Source organism: Catharus ustulatus, chromosome 5 (assembly GCF_009819885.2).
Source record: "Catharus ustulatus isolate bCatUst1 chromosome 5, bCatUst1.pri.v2, whole genome shotgun sequence".
NCBI lineage: Eukaryota > Metazoa > Chordata > Aves > Passeriformes > Turdidae > Catharus > Catharus ustulatus.
This window is the reverse complement of record NC_046225.1, coordinates 49643050-49663400: the sequence shown is the minus strand read 5'-3', so window position 1 is coordinate 49663400 and position 20351 is coordinate 49643050. Positions and strand designations below refer to the sequence as shown.

Below are 20351 nucleotides of genomic sequence, written 5' to 3'. Positions count from 1 at the left end.
ATATCACTATTAACCAATAAAAAATTGTGACAGGTTAAGGTTCAAGGGTTGCCAGTGATTGTATCTGACTGCAAAAACATATTCAAAGCAGTACACAGACAAACTCTAATCCCCAGTGAAAGTATTCAGGACACACAGAGTGATTCTTACCCAACAGGCATCCTTATGGGGTAGAAGACAGATTCAGCCCATCAACTAATGCCAGTAGTTACAATGGAGTCTTCCCTAACTTTTCCCCATTGCCAACTTATTTGTATCCTGTTTCTTTACATTTTAGGTGGAACTTGAGTGACTTTAGTCATACACACCTTTGTTACTGATTGGTGTAAAATTCTCTCAACTCTTAGAGTCAATAAAATATGGAGCACATGCCCAGTGAGGGGTGGTGGTACCTTATGGAGGTTGAGTTAGTGTTACAATTGGATTAAAATGAACCAAGTTCATCTGGGGAGAACGATTTCAGCACAGCTGCTGGCTCAGCAGCAGATCAGCTGCACAAGTTTTAATACTTTGTAGTGAACTTCAAAATATACTGAAGGAGTTCTTAATGATGTGAGAAATTGCACAGAGCATTTGACCAGGTACATAAGAACATCTTTTATACTTCCATGAACTAATTTAGTCAAGATCAGTGTAAGGCTCTTTCTCTGAATTGCAAAGACTGCAATTCAAAGACCAACTTACTTCATGACATACAAATCATCTTGCCTAAAAGGGCTTAAATTAAATTCATTTTAAAAATAACAAGTTCATTCAGAATGCCTAGAGCAGGAACTCAGACACCGCTTGGCTCATAACAAATTGTCAGGATATCTTAGTTTAAGAAAGATCCCTGTGAATTACTTCAGAGTGTAGATAGCTACAAGTTTTCTTCCATAAAGAAAAGTCATAACAACTGCTTAATAACGCTTGCATTATTGTTACTATTATTATAACACTGAAGTAATTTAGCTTACACATTAGATTATGTAATCAGACAGCTCAAAGAGCTATTTCATAAAACTGAGAAGAAAATATTGACCTATCAAAGCTTCTTAGAATTAAAAAAAAAATCTTTTTACACAGAGACAGCTCTGAGATCACTGGGTTTTTTCCACAGAAAAATGTCGGCTCTTCAGGGTAAATGAATAGTCCCATAGTTATGGCAGTCCTCTGGAGAGTAGAAGACTCCAGCTTAAATCTTCCTTCTTCTTGAATTTGAAGAACTCACCTAAAAAGTATGAACTGGGCGGCTCATATCTCAAGCAAACATTTGAAACACCATGTTGATTTGTGACAAGTTTGACTTTCTAAACCCAGAACATGTGAGTTTTTCCCACCAAAGTGGGAACTGGGGTGTTATCACTGATTGCTCATTTCAGCATATACAGAATCAACTTTTAAACGAGACTAGTTCATTTTTTATCTGTGATAACTTTTTACTTCACTTAAAAGACTTTTTTACCCCACAGTTCTCCTGTGTGGCTTTTGTAGTCCCTTCACTGCTTTGCTTTCAGTTAGTAAGTTCTGAGTCTGGCACAGTGCAAATATGCCCTCAGTAATGATGGAAAGATTTCTCCTGGTGATGGGAAGGAACATCTTCCCCATTGCCATGTGGAACTGAAACTTTCTTTGGTCCCATCTTTTCTTTGCAGTAACCCACCAAGACGGGGTTTCCCTGTGTTCTTTGTTTGGAATTTTTTCTTGCACATACTTCAGATCTGCTGTAGATCATTTCCCATCTCTGCTATGCCTTACTAAAAATGTAAAGTTCAGAGTGTAAACAAAGCACTGCATATCAATGGTGCTTCACAAGACTAGATATTGTCTATAATTCATACCTTATTCCCTGATGTAAACGCATCCACAGACATGATTGAGTTTGTTATAAATTTGGAATCGGTCCAATACCATGATTTGCCAAAAACAACATTAATTTTCAAGTCTCAAGGTGAAGACCTTGAAGTTTCATTTAAGACGCCTGTGTTCTGATGTATATTTCCTTCATATGATCTACAGTGGATGTTTAAATATCTGTGAATTTGAAACATCTATTAAGTCTTTATGGAGAAGTCAGAGTTCAACCTGGAAATACTACAAAAAAAAATTCAAAAGAGCTTTTACGACAAATGTGAAGAAAACTACAGATTAGTGAAAAGAAGAACGTTTCACAGCAATGCAACAATTCGTGGTTAATTACACTCATACAAAAGAGGACAATGATGCAAAAGTGTTTAATATATACATATATATAATTGTTTGTGCCAGACATGTACATACTGGTTGCAGTTTCCAGTTCTTTGCTTAGGTATTTAAAAGAGTGCTCTTACTAATAGCACAAATAAAGTAGCAAACATATTTGAAACAACTGTTTCTGGTACCAACACATAAAAATGCAACAGAGTCTAAGTTTTCATTGAATAAAATTGATTATTCTATATGCACATAAACAAGTTAATGATATGCTATGATTTCATCCGTGTAATATAATAAATTGCTCAAAACCAATTCTTAGCACAAATATTTTGCAATAACTGGTAAAATACACATGTATCTACGTGTTCTTCATATGATGAACCTATTGTTACAAAACTTTTAGAAACTAACCTGAAGCACTACAACAGCTGAAAACTGTTTAAAATGGGCAGAGACAGCAACATTTTCTTTTCACCTTGAGTATGTGAACGCTTCAGGTGCCAGTCATCTGACTTTAAAAAACAGTATTTCATTCCAAGTAAAAGATAAAATTACCGAAGTCTTACTGCACAGAGGATGAGACGGTTAACTGAATTACAAGACCAAGAAGCCGAGTCAGGATGGAAGGTGCTCAGATGGTAAATAGCTAATTTCCCACTAGTCAGGAAAGCGTATTCAGTATCTTTTCACTTCTGTGAATGCTGTACCAGACAGGACTCTCATTGCAGCCCAGGAGCACCTTGACACTAGAGCCACAAGGTCCATCTGGGAAACACCCTGGGCTGGGTGCGGAACTTGTCTAACCCACGTTCCTTCCTTGACACAGGTTGATGATGACTATGGGAACATGATTCTCAGAGCACTTGAAAGACGAAGTGACGTGTGCAGCTCAGATGTGTTCACGAGCCTCCGGGACCCCCGGGTCACCACGTACACGTGCAACAGTGTCAGCCTGGAGCACAGAAGAGCCCCTCCCAACAGAGACCTCTGCAACAGGAGTGCTCTGGACAGGCACAGGCTCCACAAAAAAGGACACTTACGCAGGAGGGCATCCCAGATCAAAGTCAAAATCCCTGATTTGACTGATGTTAACCTGATAGACAAATGGTCCAGAATGGTCTTTCCCATCATGTTTATTCTTTTCAATGTTGTTTACTGGCTGTATTATGTCCACTAAATTATGCAATAATGTTCCCACAAACTAACATAATTAGACTTGTTTCTTTTCCTTCTCTATTTCATTAACTCTGAAGAACTGCAGTAGCTGTAATGTTCCATGTTCAATGTAAGATACTTCACCATGGAGCACTTCTAGATTTAAGCTTTAAAAAAAAAAACCAACAGCACAAATCCAGGGTCACAATATCTAGATCAGAATACACAGATCAGCTCTTAAAGAACATCTTGAGAAAAATCACTCCACCTTGATTTTTGCAAAGTATATGCATCACCCATGACGTTTCTGTGCCCAATTTAATTTTTTCCTAAGGAAATTTGTCCCACTGTATTTCTTATCACATATTGGTCTCTCACAGCAGCATGCGTCCAAACAACACAGTCAAATTACTAGTAGTATCTATGTCACTGTCTTTCACCACTTATTGTGTAGAGAAATTTGAAGAAATTATAGTTTAAAGGATTATAACTATTGCACCATGCTTCACTTCAAACGTAATAGTTATAATGGGAAATATTTCCATAGTGTATTTGAGAAGTATCACTCAAGGAGAAGTCAAATAACATATGCAGAGGCAGAGATCTTCAAAAGAAACAAAGGGTAGCAGAGAGAAATCCCCCTGAGTTTCCAAGCAGGAATCAGCTGATTTGATCTCAATGGAATTCTGTTATTTCCACAAAGTAGCAAAGTTGATATTTATGAGAACAATTTTGCCATGTGTAATTTTATATTAAAAACATACATGGGGATTCCTTGAAGCAACTCTGAGGGATATGCCAGGCCAAGATTTTTCTTAACGCCCAGGCTTCCTGTGGTTGGTAATTGCAACATTCTCCCAAAAGTTGGTGAATGTCTGGGAACAGATCTGAGGAAATTTCTGCACATGGTTTCCTTCAGATTTCGTTACTCCACTGAGAACCAGGAGATGCAGCTGAGTCTTACAGCACACTGGCATTGCTGGGTGCACTCCTGCTGAGGAGCTGCCTCTTCTTACCTGGCTGCCTATTGCCTGACACAGCTCCAACCAAGGAGCCACAGGCAAAGGGCTGGCAACGTCCATGCAACTGAGAAGCAATAGGTCAGCCATCTTCTACCTATACAAACCCATTTTCCTTCTCTATTGCCAGTTGCTAACTAACATAGCACTTCATTGAAACTATTATCAATTTTTTTTGCATATTGCAAGTGTTTCATACTTTTAGGAGAATCAAGATCTACAAACCAACAGCATCTGTGTAGTAGGTACTGAGGTGGTGCTATCAATGGAAGCTGGTACAGAAAGAAACATTGGTCAGGATACAAACAAAAAAAGTGATGTGGAAAACTTCTTCAGTAGTTCCTCATTGCCCAGCAGTAAGGTGAGCTGATGACCTTATTGCCACCTGACATTGCAATCTCTTTAATCAGAACATCATAATCAATTAAACTCTGCTAGATTATGGTTTGTCACACCGTGCAAGACCTGAACCTTCTCACAGACCAGGGCCTGCTGCCCTTTCCTTTTGTGCAGCAGGCTTCTGCAGAATGTGGTAGAATCATAGAATCACCAAACAAGAAAAGGAATAGGTTTAATTTACTCACTACAAAAATTATAAGGCTGCAAACCAGGCATTTGACATTGCTAATCTATGGGAGTCTTTGAAACTATCCATTTTTCTGTGGGCTCCAAAGTCCCATCCCAAGTTCAATGGAGCAGTGTTGGTTTCCTCAGGTGTCTTCTCTCTGCTGCTACATCCTTTAACCTCCAGTCTACTAAAGAGTTGCACAATTTTACAAGATAAATCAGCCACTAAGTACAACTTGATGTGATTCAGGACAAATATTAATTCAGACAAATGGCTCTTCTGAATAGGCTGTGTATGCCTATCCCCTCCCTGAAACAACTCCAAATAATTTTTTAAAAATAATCCCACATGGGACAGTTTGATTAAGGATTAATTGTACTTAAGCAATGTTTATATCAAGAATATTTTGGTGAAAACTAACAATATTAGTTTGGTATTGTAAAATAAAGGATACAGAGAACATAAGGAAGTCTTGAAAACTGAGTTTTCCATAACTGCAAAAAATAGTACCAGGAAGGAGACAGCAGTAGGACCATGTGTGCTGTCCATTGCAAACACACGTCCCATTAAATTGTTTTGAATTCTTTGAACTGGCACAAGACTTTACATAGTAAGTCCATGAGCCATTGAAGTTGCCTGCTTTGTGCTTATACACAAAAATTAATTCAAAGAAAGTAATTCAAAGAAAGTAATGCATTCTGCAGATTTGTAGTGTATTGTAAAATACAGCAACCATTTTGCATTAGATGATTTACCAAAGATATTCACAGACAGACCTCAAGTAAGTAATTAAGCTCAGCTGATCCAGTGGTGAAGAGACACTACAACCTCTCCTTACAGCTGCAGTAAACATTTTAGAAGAGCCAACATCCAACATGACATAAAAAAAGGATCCTTTGTTTTTTATTACAAGGGCAAAGATCAGCTTTACTGGTCTTCAGCATTTTTTTTTGTAGGACTCTAACATCTGCATACACATATTTTTCTAGTTTATGGTTCAGCCAGATACTTCTGGCACAGTTGATAGGCACATGGACGAAAAGCAGTTACATTGTACAGTTCCAAACAAAAAAAATATAAAAAATAAAATGTACGTAACAGAGTAAAAGCCATTAGCCAAACAAAACACAAAACTCCTTAAGAACAGCATGTTTCAAAATAGGAGGATCTATCCTTCTGCCCCAGGAGACATTGAACACATGCCACCTATCCAAATCCCAGCCCTGCAGCCCATTTGAGCAGCACACACCAAGGCCTGTCTGCATCAAGAGCTGGAACCCACAGCCTCAAGTCAGGAAACAGCTGCCAGCTCTCAGTGCAAAGTTTGGGACTAATAAGCCATCACATACAGAGGCAAGAGCCACTGACTGTAAGTACAACTACTTCTAGAGATAAAAAGCAGAAGAAAACCTTTCTCACTTGAGAGCAATAGCTTGGCAGCAAGGAAAAAGTCAGTGGCTATTAGTGGCACAGGATGGCAAAATAAGTCTGTTTATGGGTTACATTGCCATCTGGAGCTGGAAATTATAGAGCAAAACAAAATCTCTTCCCATCAATAGGTTGGAGGAATTTGGCTGGCTTTATGCAATAAAGGTGAATAATGCTGTAATGCTAAGTTCCCTCACTGTTGTACTTCAGCAGTTTCCCAGCCCTGAGGAACCAGACTTCAAGATCAGCATAGGTAAGTTCCTATTGCTAATTAGGTTTTAGCTGAACTCCCATGCAGTTCGTGCAGCTCTCATGCAATTTCTACTGGAAGTTGTTTTTGACTTGTTTTCCTGAGTCACTGAGTTTCTGCTGTCCCTGAGTGTGTATATTTGTGTGCCTACCTGGGAGTGTCCCAACAATATTTGAATCCATTGATAATTTCAACCAAAAGCTAGAAGAATAGTAAGGATCTAACATACTACATTCCTACACGTTTCAACAAAGCAGCTATCTTAGAGGACAAAGCTCACCCCTCTTCTGTGGCAGAAAGAAGCTTGACAAACTCCAGCCTTATTAGACACAAAAAATAGCCTTTTCAGTTAAACAGGGATATTTTTGACATTACATTGCTTTATGCTACCACTGAACAGCAATGAGGTTGCAATTTCAGAATATCTGCTGGTTCACCCAGTTTACCCTTACAGGAAATGTTCCTTCCCTTTGTACTGCAGGTGGAGAATTTCTTGACATAAATCACAAAGAAAGTCACTCAGGGTCTGAGGGCCATGTTCCAGCAGCTCTTTCCCATCACCAAGGAGCCTTTTCTAAGGCTGGATTATATCTATTATGTAAAAAAAAAAACTTTTAAAATTGTTTCTGTATTACAAAGCATAACCTCTCCACATCTGTGACTGTACATTTCTTTTTACCTCCATGGAAGGAGGCAACCAGCCACCCTACAGCCCAAGGAAGGCAAGAGATCACACAACAATAGTGAATTCAGCATGTAATAATGCCAAAATGCATATGCACAGGGTGAAAGAATTAAATGATAAATAAAAAATCTGACATTTCTTAAAAGAAGATCAGGTGACTTTGGTCTACCTACTGCCTTGGAGTGCGGAGTTAACTCTAATTATGTTGTTTGCTCCTTGACATATGTATTTCTCAATTATTTTGTAAATAATCTTGAGTGTCCCAGGATATTAAAACATCACTTCTTGTCTCATGCTGGTGTCGATCTAAGAAATGGCCTGGTACTCACTCTTTTACTCTTTTTTTTTTTTTTTTTTTTTTTTTTGCAAAATCCAATTGCATTTGAGTATGAATACCAATGAGGAGCTAAAATACAGTAATTTCACAATTATAAGCCACACCATTTTGACTAAAATTTTGATCTGAACCCGAAGTGCGGCTTATAATCAGGCACTGCTTATATATGGACAAAGAATGAAAAGTCGCTGTTTTAGTTTGGAGGACAGGTGTCTGCTGAGAAAGGCAGGAGCTTCTCTTTGAAATGGAGAATGTAAAACCCCTCTCTCCAAATTATTATAATTTTGAAATCAAGGGGCTTTCAGGCAAAAATATGGGAATTAGGAATAACAGTTCTTTTCTAGGGAAAATAAAATAGAAATACAGTACTACAAAGAAACAAACTCCAAACCCTGACAAAGTCAGAGTCCAACCTGACACCCCGTCAGGCAGGGTGTTGGTAGCAGTCCCATTAAATGGTGGCTGCATCCTCCTGCAGTGACAGATGTGATTCAGTTGAAGCAGTGCTCCTGTACAAGGTGCAGTTTCTCTCTGGAGGTCCAGTGGTGATGTGGAGAAATCCGGTTTTCCTCTGGAGTCCAGTGGAGAAAGGGGCTCCCTTAGTGTCCCAAAATCTCTGTTTTTATTTTGGTAAGGAATGTTGGGCTCTTCCCCCTGTCTGGAGCAACTTCCAATGGGATGCATTAATTTTATCAGTCACACAGTGGGACTCAATGGGCCATTAGCAGAAAATGACTCGCTGGAGGAAGGATGGGTTGTGAAAAGATAAAGAACAATGCCCCGCCTGGTTTCAGTGGATGGCCCATTAGCAGAATATCTGCCATTGAGATAAGGATCACTGCCCCCACCCTCAACAGATGGTGATAGAATAGATACCTTTTATCACACTCTGTATTGTAACGTGGGACTTATAATCAGGTGCGGCTTATAATCGTGAAATTACTGTAATTACATGGCAGCAGAAGCATGTCAAATTGCTAGAGGTCATCTCTGACCAATTTCTTTTAACTCATCCCTGGCTCTCTGTACCTGCACAGTCTCATACAAAACTATAAAATCAATCACACTGCCAAAAATGTAATAAAGATGGTTTCCTTTAGCAGATCATGTATTTTGGTGACAACATCAGCCATCTCATTCATATCTGGGAACACACCAGTTTCCTTGTTCCTATCTCTGAAATGTCATTTGCTGTTTTCATCTAGCTGACAACATATTACCTGATTTTTTTTAGACTTTCAGAGGAAATTTTGAATGTTGTGTATTGTAGCTAACATTTCTGAAACAGAGTCGGCAAATCATCATTTCGAGAAAGAGCTGAATGAGACTTCAGCATAGGTAAAGAATTCAGGATTGAATTTTAGAAAGGAAATAAGCAGCAGTTCTCATTAGATGATCCATTGTTGCTCTGGTTCCCATTTAAGACAATATCAACAGAAACATGGCAGATCTGAAATCTCTGCCTTCCTTCCCCCCCCAGAAAAATCACTGTAGCCATCAAAAGAACTCACTTAATCTATATGATGCTAGGAATCCTTCCCCATGGATAGTCCATCACCAAAGCACTCCCTGTGGACCTGTAGCAGTTCCTAGTTAGAAAACTCCCACATCTTCCAGTGCCTTTCATTACTCTATTAGCTAAAGTAGCTGAGTAACCCAATGCTTAAAAATAGCCAGAGCCTTCTCTGTATAGTACTCCCCACACAGGTCTGCAAAAGTCCAAAGAATGAACCTTTGTGATCTTTGCCTCCTATTCCAGGCTTTGGTAGGAGTAATCTGGTCTTTCTGGAGAAGCCCCAAAGCAGGTATGAACTAAAATTTTACAGAGGAAGGAGCGCACACCACCAAATGTAATTGAGGTTAATTTAGAGAAGTAAAAAAAAAAAAAAAAAAATTATGCACTATAAAAATCCCTTTACTGCTGATGCTGCATTATAAATATTAATTCACAAATCAATGATTACAAAATGTGCATACTTCAGGATAGGGTGTTACTGGTTCTTAAAACCACCTTTCAGAAGAAAGCATAATTATGTCACAACGTGTTTCCCATCAGAAAGGCTTGCTTCAGATCTCAGAAATGTTCTACAGACTTATTTAGATCTTTTTGGAAACAGCTTCCTGGCATATATAATTGCTTTGTTGCAAAAGCGGTTTTACGACAACAGTCAATTCCAAACAGACAGTTTGCTGTTCAGATGCAGTTCTGGTTCCCTTTAGCATATCAAGATCAAAGCTGACATGGTTGATATGGAAAAAAGTTTTTTCTGAAATCAAGGGAAGATTTCTGTGAAACAAGAAAAGTGCGGTGAATGCCAGTGGAGGGCAAGTAACATTGTTTTTATAATTCACTGTTATATTTTGCATCAAGAGATGCTGATTTTCTGATTCAAATTGCAGGTCTGTTTATGCAATGTGAATTTCTGTAGGTGCTTTTTAGGTGGTGAAATTAAAACTTGCTACACTGTGTCTATTATATTGCAGGTACTGATTTCATTAGCTTTTGGTTCAAAAAGCCTCCTGTGCAAAGTTTTGCTTCTGGTGTAAATCACACACTCAAGAGTTCTCTCCTTAGTACCTGCAAAACCAGAGAGATTTCTTGAACAAATTTATGATGTTTGAGGGGGGTTTTACTCATGCCACTGCACGACCCAGAGGTGAGCTGCTCTGCCAGGTAAAGACTGGAAGAACAGGAACCCATCTTCTTGAATTGGGTCAAAGGGGCAGCGTTTCCTGGGAACAGTATTTACCAGTTAGCATGGCGAGATGTGCAAACTCCAGAGCTATTCCACATGCTGTAGCCAGTTAATTAGAATGAGCTCACACATGGAAGAACGTAGGAAAGTACAGATATAGGCAAATAGAGCAGATGAGCAAGGACAAAATTCAGTTCTTTAATGCTAATAGGGTCTCTTTAAACACTCATGCCTTTGGCCTAATTCTTAGTCACAGGCACAAGTTTCTTGTTGAGTGGGGCTCCTCACACCATAAATTCTCCCCAGCTTTTGTTACTGGTGCAGTTTTATTAAACTCTGGTCCCAGCGTACAGATCCTCCAGGGGCTGTGACATGCATGTCAGAGCTTCCCACTCTGTGAAAACCTCTGTGTGGAAATGCAATGCCAACATCTTTACCTACCCTGCTGTTCCTCAGCTAGGAGGGAGCATAGCTGGGCACACTTGACAGATGTGCTCCTGGCCACGAGCTTGTTTCAGATGCTTCTGTCCTGTGTAGGTTTGCTGCCTGCTCATGTCTACCTGCATTCAGCAAAGCGTACATGAAGATGACACCAGTGTAATGGATCTTGTGAAAGCTCTAGCTTTTTGCATTAATCTGGTCTGGTAGCCTCCACAAATGCCTTATCTATGACAACAGGAGACCTTGCTTGTTCCAGAAGTACCTAATTCTCTGAGCAAAGACACAAACCCCCCATTTTCTGACAGATGGTACAAAGAGCAAGCTCTCTTCTCCATTCTTTTTGGTCCTTTTTCTTGCCATCTGCTGGAAGCCATTATGTGCCTTACATTTCTCTGCAGAGATGTAAGGTCAGGATGCACATTTCAAGTGCAATGCTGTGTTTTAGCTGCTAGCTCTCAACTGCTTGTCAACTGGTGCTCCCGTCCCCCTCTAGCCATTCATATGGTGTTGTTATGCTCCCGATTAGAAACATAATTTTGATGGTTATATTAAAAAAATACTCAGATTTTCAATAAAGTCTAACACTTATAAAAAAAAGCATCTCATTGCACATTTATTTCTGTCAACAACAGCAGTATCAGAAACCTGTTTTCTTATTAAAGCAAAAAAGCATTGAAAAAAGATTTTTCAGCCTTTTCTGTTCAGTGCTGCAGTAAAGCACAGACCAATATACGATGATACTACAGACTGAACACCACCACATACCCTTAATTAAAAATCCATTATTACATAAATTGCTAGAGAATTTTAAATGAAGATGTGTCAACACTCTAAGTCTACTATGAAGAAAAAGTCAGACATTTAAAGCAGTATCTACATTTTAAAAAATTGTTTTCTATCAGTGAGAGAACAGATTCTGTAACAGAAGCTTCACAGGTTGTACATAAAAATGGATGTTATTACCTGTGGCCTTTTATTGTTGAGAAAATACCACTATTTTGTATTTTTGAATGGTTGATCTTGAAAACTAAGAAGTAGCAACACAACAGTTCATTTCAGCAATACACTAAAAATTAGTTTTAAATATCCACCTTTCATTGAAGTACAGACTAAGTATGTTTTTCAGTTTTTACAGTACATCTATAAATTGTATGAATACATCAGCACACAAACAACATCCCAAATGATAGTGTACACTTTTATGAAATAAATTGCTGTGATTAAATTTGCTACTATAAATAAAAGTAGTTTCCAGTCCTTTTGTCCTAAATGATATAAACAGCATGGCAACAACAAAAATAAAAAGTACAGCCTCTTTTCTCTAGAAAAGCCTTCTAGCAATACATGCCCATCACGTGGGCAAGAGTTATACCTTCAGACATGCATCAGACAATGCATGGAACATTTAAACACCTAAGGCCATATTCTCCTATAAAAAACTAGATCTAGAGGAAAGGAAAAAGCATAGTCAATATAAATATACCTAAAGTAAATAGCCTTGGTAAATTTATTCCTTACACTCAAAATTTAAAAAACTGCATCCTCCTAACACGTTACTGGACAACCTGCAGTAACTCTTCCCAGATTTTTAATAAAATTAAACAATTATCAATTCCAACCTGATTTTTAGCTTGAATTTTGTACCATTTATATAAGACCTTTATCTGTTATTTGATCCACTATGGAATTCATTGCTTTTGGAAATTCAAGGCTGTGATCAAGCTGTATGTGTTAGAGGTTGTGCTCCTTTCACTGTAAGGTACATCTTCCACTCTTTCATCTTTATAACTCTTTACCCCTTCTCCACACTTTTTCATTCTTCAATTGCTGACACTGAACATGTGTATCTGATTAAATGTATTGGTACCAAATAAAAGGGAAGCAATATACAGTAATTTCACGAATACAAGCCGTACCATTTTGACTTAGATTTTGCTCTCAAACCGGAAACGCGACTAATACTCAGGAGGGGCTAATATGTGAATAATTTTCTGACATTTACAACCCCAGAAGTGCCAGCCAGGGTGCCGAGCCGAGCAGCTGCCAGTAAAACCCAGGATTTCGCTATTGTTACAAATTGGTTACTGTGTTGCATGGCGGGTGAGGCCAGCTCAGCACCGGCAGCGTGGGGAGAGGGAGAGAGGCAGGAGAGTTCCCTACTTTAGGCGGGGGAGAGGCAGGGGCTCTGTGCTGACATCCCCACGGCTCGGGGAGGAGGCGGGGGGCTCCACCCCCACCCTCCGCCGCCGCGGTGGGAGCAGGGGGCGCTCCGTGCTTGCCCACCACCGCCGCGGCGGGAGCGGGGCATGTGCTCCGTGCCCGCTTGCTGCGGGAGCGGGGCGTGTGCTCCGTGCTCACCCGCCGCCACCGCCACGGGAGCAGGGGGTGCTCTGTGCCTGCTCGCCGCAGGAGCGGGGCGTGTGCTCCGTGCCCGCCCGCCGCCACTGCGGCGGGAGCGGGGCCAGGGCGAGAGACCTCAGAGGCGGCTGCGAACGACAGAGCGGCTTATATTCGGGTGCGGCTTATTTATGGACAAAGAACGAAATATTTGCCAACACCCAGAGACACGGCTTATACTCAGGGCGGCTTGTATTCGTGAAATCACTGTATTTCAATTTCCTATCCATTAAACCCACTAAAATCCTTTTTATATAGAAGCCTTTCTACAAAAGCTTCTTGTCCTCCTCTTATGTGAACAGTACTCTGAAGTCCATAATTTTATATTAGTGTATTAAACTTTGCATATATGAAAACCCATGGCACAACAAGATACAGTGGAATAAACTCAAGACCCTGATTTTGAAGCTGTGAAGAAAGTTAAGTCATCAATAATTTGCCTTATTATTTGCACAATGAGAAACATGAATTAGCATTTATGTAAATTTTACAGATAATTCGCTCTTTCTGTATAGATAAATGGTCTAATAAATAGCAGAAACCGTAAGACTTCTGGTGTACCCTTCCAACTTTTGTTACACACAACAGTCAAAACTGCATCTGGTTTCAGTAAAGTTTACAGTGGAATTTACTAATCATCTCCGGTATTAAGTGAGCTAGGAATATCTTTCTTGTAGTCAACATAGGTCAGCTCCTCCCCAGCACTGCACCCCCTTCTGAAAACATTAATATTTTTAATTGCAAAGCTATCAACTAAGATACAAAATATAAGCTGAAAACTCCAACTTTACTCTGAATTAAGATTCACTGCTTTTTCTACAACTTCTGAGCACTGAACAGGGTGCCTAGAGAGACTGTGGTGCCTCAGCGACTGGGAAATACCCGAGACATCTGGAGACAGCCCTGTGCAGCCTGCTCTAGGTTACCCTGTTTGAGCAATGAAGCTGGACAAGATAACTTCAGGAGCTCACATCCAACCTCAACTATTCTGTTATTCTACACTGGTTTTGTTTGTAAAGGTGATTTTCCCCAGCATCTAAAAAGATTGAGTTTAGTGATTCATAAATCAAAAAATAGCCTACTACAATTATTCACATACAAAGTCAGGTGTTTATTTACCATATTTACAAGCATAAATACATTAATGCTACAAGTACTCTCTCACATTCTTTATTAGCATGGCACTTTAGATAAGGTAAGACATAACGCAAGTAAGATGCCTTAGTTTTACCAGACACCTGTGTAGTCACTCCCAAAGTTTTACCAAAACAAATATGGCACATGTTGTGATTCTCTTCCAAGCATTTATAAATCTTCAGTACTAAAAACAACTGTACATTAGATTTTCATATTTTTGGTGAAATAGATACATGAATTTATTATTTTCATTGAAGGATTAGTAGTTCATTTGATCACAAGTAATAACAGTCTTCTGACTTCAGGATTTTACAGCACCAAAAACTCCTCACTTTCCAGTAAATACATTTTTCCCCAAATAATTTGGGGAGCCATCACCAGCCGATACTGTTGCTCTGAATTCCATCATTTCAGTTGTAAGACAACCTCCAAAAAGGAGAAAAGGAATTGGATTACACTTCGTCAAGACCAAAACTTAAGCAGCCTATGAAATGAAACCTTTTGCTTTCTGTTTCAGTACAATATGCAACTGAATAAGCATTTCTTTCCTCTGCACAGCACACCATTCCTCTCTCAAATCTCTTTTACAATCTCACACAGCCGTCACTTAAAGTAACTTTCTTTACCCTTTACTGCACTCTCAAGCCATTCTTCAGCTGCCTGAAATCAAAAAGTAGAATAGCAAGTCCAGATCCAGTGAGATTCCTTCTGCACAAAGCAGAGCTGGGGACATGAAGTGAATTCCTCCTTGTGTACCCACAGAACTAAGTATGGAGATGACCACATCCCACAGGTTCCATACAGACCCTCAAGCAGAACAAAGGGCACATGAACACTGAAGTCCGTCCTGGAAGAATCCTTGCTCACTACTATTTTTATTTAGTTTTGCAGGGAAGAAAATCCATCCAGAAGCAAGCTGTGAAAGCTCTTAAGGGCTGTAATTTCATGCAAACACCATTTTCTTCAAATCCTCATTTTCCTTAGCCTTTTCTATTAAGAAATCTGAGACCTTCAGTGTCTCAAAAGCCTTATAGTTTCACTTGAAATTCTCTTCTTACTATACTGTAATCTTTGTAACTTTCTTCCTGATTTACTATGCCACGGACATTAAAGGACTTAATATGAACCAAGTAACTCCCAGACACCGACGTTTTGCAAAGCTGAGGGAAACATTGTAGTTCTTACCAATCTTTCAGCATAGAATAGGGGTAATCATATTAAATTAAAGAAAGTAGATTTAGTCTAGATATTAGGAAGAAAGTTTTTACAATGAGTATGGTGAAACACACATTGTGTTTCAGATGTCCCACCCCTGGAAACATTCAAGGTCAGGTTGGACAGGGCTCTGAGCAACCTGATCTAGCGAACAATGCCCCTGCTCATTTCAGATCCTCATTTACAGATCCTTTTTCAACCCAAACTATTCAATGATTCTATGAATTCTGCTTAAAATAAATCAGTACATAACAAGTTAGGAACAAAAGATTAAATCAGTAAAAGTTACCTTATTAGCAGCTTCCAGCGCATTTATTAGGTTCTGCAACTCTTCCTTATTCATCTCTATAGAAATTGGCTTCATTTCACCATTTTCTCTCACATCCAAATCAAGATTGAGGAGTGGCATTTGCAGCATGGAGATTTTATCACTGGAGAGTGCAAGCTTATGTAGATTGACAGAACAACAATAAAGGATAAGGTGGAGCCATTCAATTTTTAGTCTTTCATAATATCACATTTGTATTTTATATTGAACTTGTAATACCAGAACAAACATTAGCATGACAAAATTAACTTCAAACAAGTAATCTCTGCTCCTTTCAGAGTTTTTTCCTCTGTTATTAGGATTTTTTTGTTTGTTAATACCAACCATATATTGAATAAAGACCTCCTCTTCACAGATTTGTCATATACACTTGTCAAAAACCAACTGGCTAAAATTTTGGGCTGCCACATTTTGATATTCTAGGTGAAACCAAAGGATACATTTAATCATGGCTCTTAATTCAGAATTACATAGATTCTGAAATAACCATATTCATACAGATCTTCTAATCAATAAGAAGGGTCTTACAGAATGGGTTTGTTGGGAAAAAGAGGAGACCTTTATGCATTTTCCAACACTCTGCAGCTGATCAAACACATTGTCAGATACCCTATTAGACAAACACTGAGGCAGGTTACTTGCCAATTGTGCTTTCTCTATTATTGACTATGACACTCACTGTAGCATAGATAAGGCTTTTAAATGCATTGAAATCAAAGATCAGTTGACAATACTATAGATTGGAATTGTATACACCTATCTTATTTATTTAGAGAACAGAATGCAGTAGGGTTCAATCATGGCAAGCGAAAAAAAATCATAACCAGCTCAAGGGGGAAAAAAAGTGGTTTTCAGAAAAATAAAAGTTCAGACATATACCAGAAATTTGCACCACAAAATAGAAACTCAAAAAATTCTCTAGATGAAAAATTTAAAAGAAGCCACAAGCAAAAACCAAGACTTCACATAAGTCCATATTTTTGTCAGCAGTAAATGCAGTTAGCAAGAGATCAAGCCCAAAACCAGTTCATCTAAAGCACATTGTGATACCATATCTGCTCTTCCAAAAACTTGTCTGTTTTGGGCATTGCTCTTTTATTTCCAAAGCTGTTTGCTGCAGAACTTATTGGGCACTTTTGTGAACATGGAAAACTATTTAACAGCTCTACAAATCTGTTTAACAGCTCTCACAGTCTAACCAAAAATATAAACAGTATAAGTAATGTCTTTGATTAAGCTTAATTTAAACAAAATGTCTTCATAACCTCAAACCCCCATCCTAATTCAGGCAACACTTACCACTGGTTTATTACCACAATAGGAAGTCTAATGATAAATTATTTCAAACTGCAAATTGTAAAAATATAAACCTTTTAAGAAAGCCAAGAAAAATTATCCCGAATCAGTCAACTTATCTTAAAATTAAGCATATACAGTAATTTCACGATTATAAGCCACACCATTTTGACTAAAATTTTGGTCCGAACCCAAAGCGCGGCTTATAATCAGGTGCAGCTTATATATGGACAAAGAACAAAAAGTTGCTGTTTTAGTTTGGAGGACAGGTGTCTGCTGAGAAAGGCAGGAACTTCTCTTTGAAATGGAGAATGTAAACCCCCTCCCTCCAAATTATTATCATTTGGAAATCAAGGGGCTTTCAGGCAAAAATATGGGAATTAGGAATAACAGTTCTTTTCTAGGGAAATTAAAATAGAAATACAGTACTACAAAGAAACAAACTCCAAACCCTGACAAAGTCAGAGTACGACCTGACACCCCGTCAGGCAGGGTGTTGGTAGCAGTCCCATTAAATGGTGGCTGCATCCTCCTGCAGTGACAGATGTGGCTCAGTTGGAGCAGTGCTCCTGTACAAGATGCAGTTTCCCTCTGGAGGTCCAGTGGTGATGTGGAGAAATCCGGTTTTCCTCTGGAGTCCAGTGGAGAAAGGGGCTACCTTAGTGTCCCAAAACCTCTGTTTTTATCTTGGTAAGAAATGTTGGGCTCTTCCCCCTGGTTGGAGCAACTTTCAATGGGATGCAGTAATTTTATCAGTCACACAGTGGGACTCAATGGGCCATTAGCAGACAATGACTGGCTGGAGGAAGGATGGGGTGTGAAAAGATAAAGAACAATGCCCTGCCTGGTTTCAATGGATGGCCCATTAGCAGAATATCTGCCATTGAGATAAGGATCACTCCCCACCCTCAACAGATGGTGACAGAACAGATAGCTTTTATCACACTCGGTATTGTAACATGCGGCTTATAATCAGATGCGGCTTATATATGGACAAAAAAACAAAAAGTTGCTGAAACCCAGAAGTGCGGCTTATACTCAGTGCGGCTTATAATCGTGAAATTACTGTACTTCTTTTTCCTTTGAGAAAAAATATTCAGGCCTCAAAATTGTAACAGCGTACAAAACATTCACATGTTCCTGTACAGCACCAAGTCTCACTGAGCAGCTAGCACCAAGTCTCACTGAGCAGCTTTAAAAGAAAATGGGAAAAATAAAATAAAACAAATTTTTAAAATTTACATTTGTAGTCTATACAAATTTCTGGCAAGTCTTTGATGTGTTTGTGCATGAGCCATTAGTGTGCCTTTGCAATATCTATGAAAATTGAACCATTCTGCAGAGGGAGCAGGCCTAATGGGACTGTATCAAGTTACTTCTCTGCTGTAGAACATTTCTTCCAAACAACATTAAGGCAACACTCTCACCTTCAACTGCCAGTCAAAATCCTGCAGCTGGGCAGAAGAGATTGCATGTACATTTTCTACTAGGGCATTCCTGATTTCATCCTTTCTACCTTTCAGACATTTTGTGATTGCTTCTTGATAGTCTGAATTTAACTCAATTATCTGCTGAGCAGCCTACAAAAATAAAAATAAAACTATGAATCACCAGCAGGAACATGTACCACCAGCAATAATTAAAATACCTGCCAGCTACCCTCTTTGATAGTTAAGAGTCCATGTTTACCACAGCAACATACAGAGAACAAAATAATCATTTAAATTAAAAGATACCAGAACATAGAGGCTTTAGCAGATTTCTTACATGCCAACCTAAAATCTAAAGAACATCACACCCCTCAAACAACTCAGGTTTAGGTCTGCAAGTCTCTCAGCATCAGGGCAGAGGCTGAAGACATCAGCTCAGCTCAAACAGAAATACTGATGTAGGGAGGACCCCAAGGCTACACAGGTAGGTCTTTCTTTGACCCAGCTGCTAGCAAGTGGTCAAAATACAAGCAATATGCAAGAGACGAGAATTAATATTTCTAATAAGTTCATACCTACAGGAATGTCCTGAATTACAGTCCCTTTACCACATGGTCCTCCATTCACTACGATTTTTTATAAAACTTATTTACCTACAATCAATATTTTACACCACTTCAATGCAGTACTAATGAATAAAGAAAACCAAACAAGAAAGTGAATTGGTTTTATTGCTAATGAGCAGTATTATATAAACATTATATAATCTGGTACTCAAAATATTCTGGTATATAACAAGTATCCTGTGATATTAGAGAAATATTCAAAAATCAGCATCTATTTCATTTTTTTGTTGTGGAAGTCTATCTCCGTGTATCTCTAAATGCTGCTTACCTTCCGCCTATTTAGGCTGACTCCACTACAATTCAAATCTTATAGTATTAAATATTTTAGGATTAAGCAAACTGCAAAACTAATCACTCCAGTTATGATCTCTGGAAGTCAAGGCTAATCAATGATGAGCCCTTACCTCTTCATCAGACATATTTTTGCCGACAGCAGTTTTGAAATACATCATAGTTTCTTCTAAAACCTCCATCCACTCTGACAAGCTCCAAACGCTGCCATAATTCTGGTATCGAGGATACGCACGACCACAGATGCCATCAACTACTTTATGAAGGAACTGAAACGATGTAACACATAATTTATCATTCTCTCACCGTTAATCTATACCTGGTATGACACTGATCGAGCTGCCAACCCTCCCTCCACTGAGAGCTGCCTCAATGCTTCCAGACTGCAAAAAAAAAAGCCCCGAACAGGTACTCCCTGAATATGAACCGTCTCTCTTGTCCGCTTAAAGGCAGCTCTCGAGGTCTGGCCGCAGAAATCACAACGTGATTCAGATTCACTCTGCTTTCATATTCGGACTGGACAGCTGCAGGCACAACCACAGTCCTGCTGAGAAGCCGCGTCAAAGGGCGCCTCAGGCTGCACAGCACAGCCCCAGCTGCTCACGTCCAAGCCGAGGGCACTCCAGCCTCCCAAAGCACTGTCCTCCGGCACTGCGGCCTGCCGGGAGAGGCGGCCCCGCTCCGCGGCCCCGCGCCGCCGGCGGGCCCTGCCTCCCCCTGAGATGCCGGAGGGCAGCACCCCGGCCCGCCCGCGGTGAACCCGGCCCGCCTGCCCCGCCGGGCTGCAGAGAGCCCACCTCGAGCGCCCGCCCCGCCGGGAGCTTCTCCAGCAGCCGCGGCATCTCCCGGCCCGGCCTGGCCCGGCCCGCCCGTCCGC

The 20351-nt window shown here is 39.6% G+C and overlaps 2 protein-coding genes across 8 annotated transcripts in view; one reads left to right on the top strand and one right to left on the bottom strand.

Moving 5' to 3' along the window:
* GABRB1 (gamma-aminobutyric acid type A receptor subunit beta1) overlaps positions 1-3388 on the top strand; it is a 125199-nt gene extending 121811 nt beyond the window's left edge. For 5 of the 6 annotated variants that reach the window (XR_004417924.2, XR_004417922.2, XR_004417921.2 and 2 more), the window contains one exon: positions 3002-3083. Coding sequence is in view for 1 of the 6 variants with exons in the window: in XM_033059653.1 (XP_032915544.1) it covers positions 3002-3352 (351 nt within the window). In the remaining 5 variants the exon portion in view is untranslated. Of the gene's footprint in view, positions 1-3001 lie in introns of all 6 variants that reach the window. The other variant, XM_033059653.1, reaches the window with a different exon arrangement.
* Positions 3389-14241: 10853 nt separating this feature from the next.
* COMMD8 (COMM domain containing 8) lies at positions 14242-20351 on the bottom strand. Of its 2 annotated transcripts, XM_033061193.2 has the most exons (5): positions 20272-20351; positions 19588-19743; positions 18555-18707; positions 15793-15948; positions 14242-14714 (listed from the first exon to the last, which is right to left on the bottom strand). In XM_033061193.2, exons 1-5 carry the CDS (start codon positions 20314-20316, stop codon positions 14694-14696), a joined length of 531 nt encoding a protein of 176 aa, XP_032917084.1. In that variant the 5' UTR covers positions 20317-20351; the 3' UTR covers positions 14242-14693. The 2 variants fall into 2 exon arrangements, with proteins under 2 accessions (XP_032917084.1, XP_032917083.1); XM_033061192.1 differs by lacking the exon at positions 14242-14714 and having other exon boundaries at positions 14721-15948.

Excerpts from the sequence above, each read along its gene's own strand:
- COMMD8 (XM_033061192.1), bottom strand. The coding sequence starts at position 20,316 with ATGCCGCGGCTGCTGGAGAAGCTCCCGGCGGGGCGGGCGCTCGAG. Across the intron at positions 19,744-20,271 it reads CGGCGGGGCGGGCGCTCGAG|TTCCTTCATAAAGTAGTTGA; the intron begins GTGGGCTCTCTG and ends ACATCGTTTCAG. Across the intron at positions 15,949-18,554 it reads ATTTTGACTGGCAGTTGAAG|CTTGCACTCTCCAGTGATAA; the intron begins GTGAGAGTGTTG and ends AATCTACATAAG.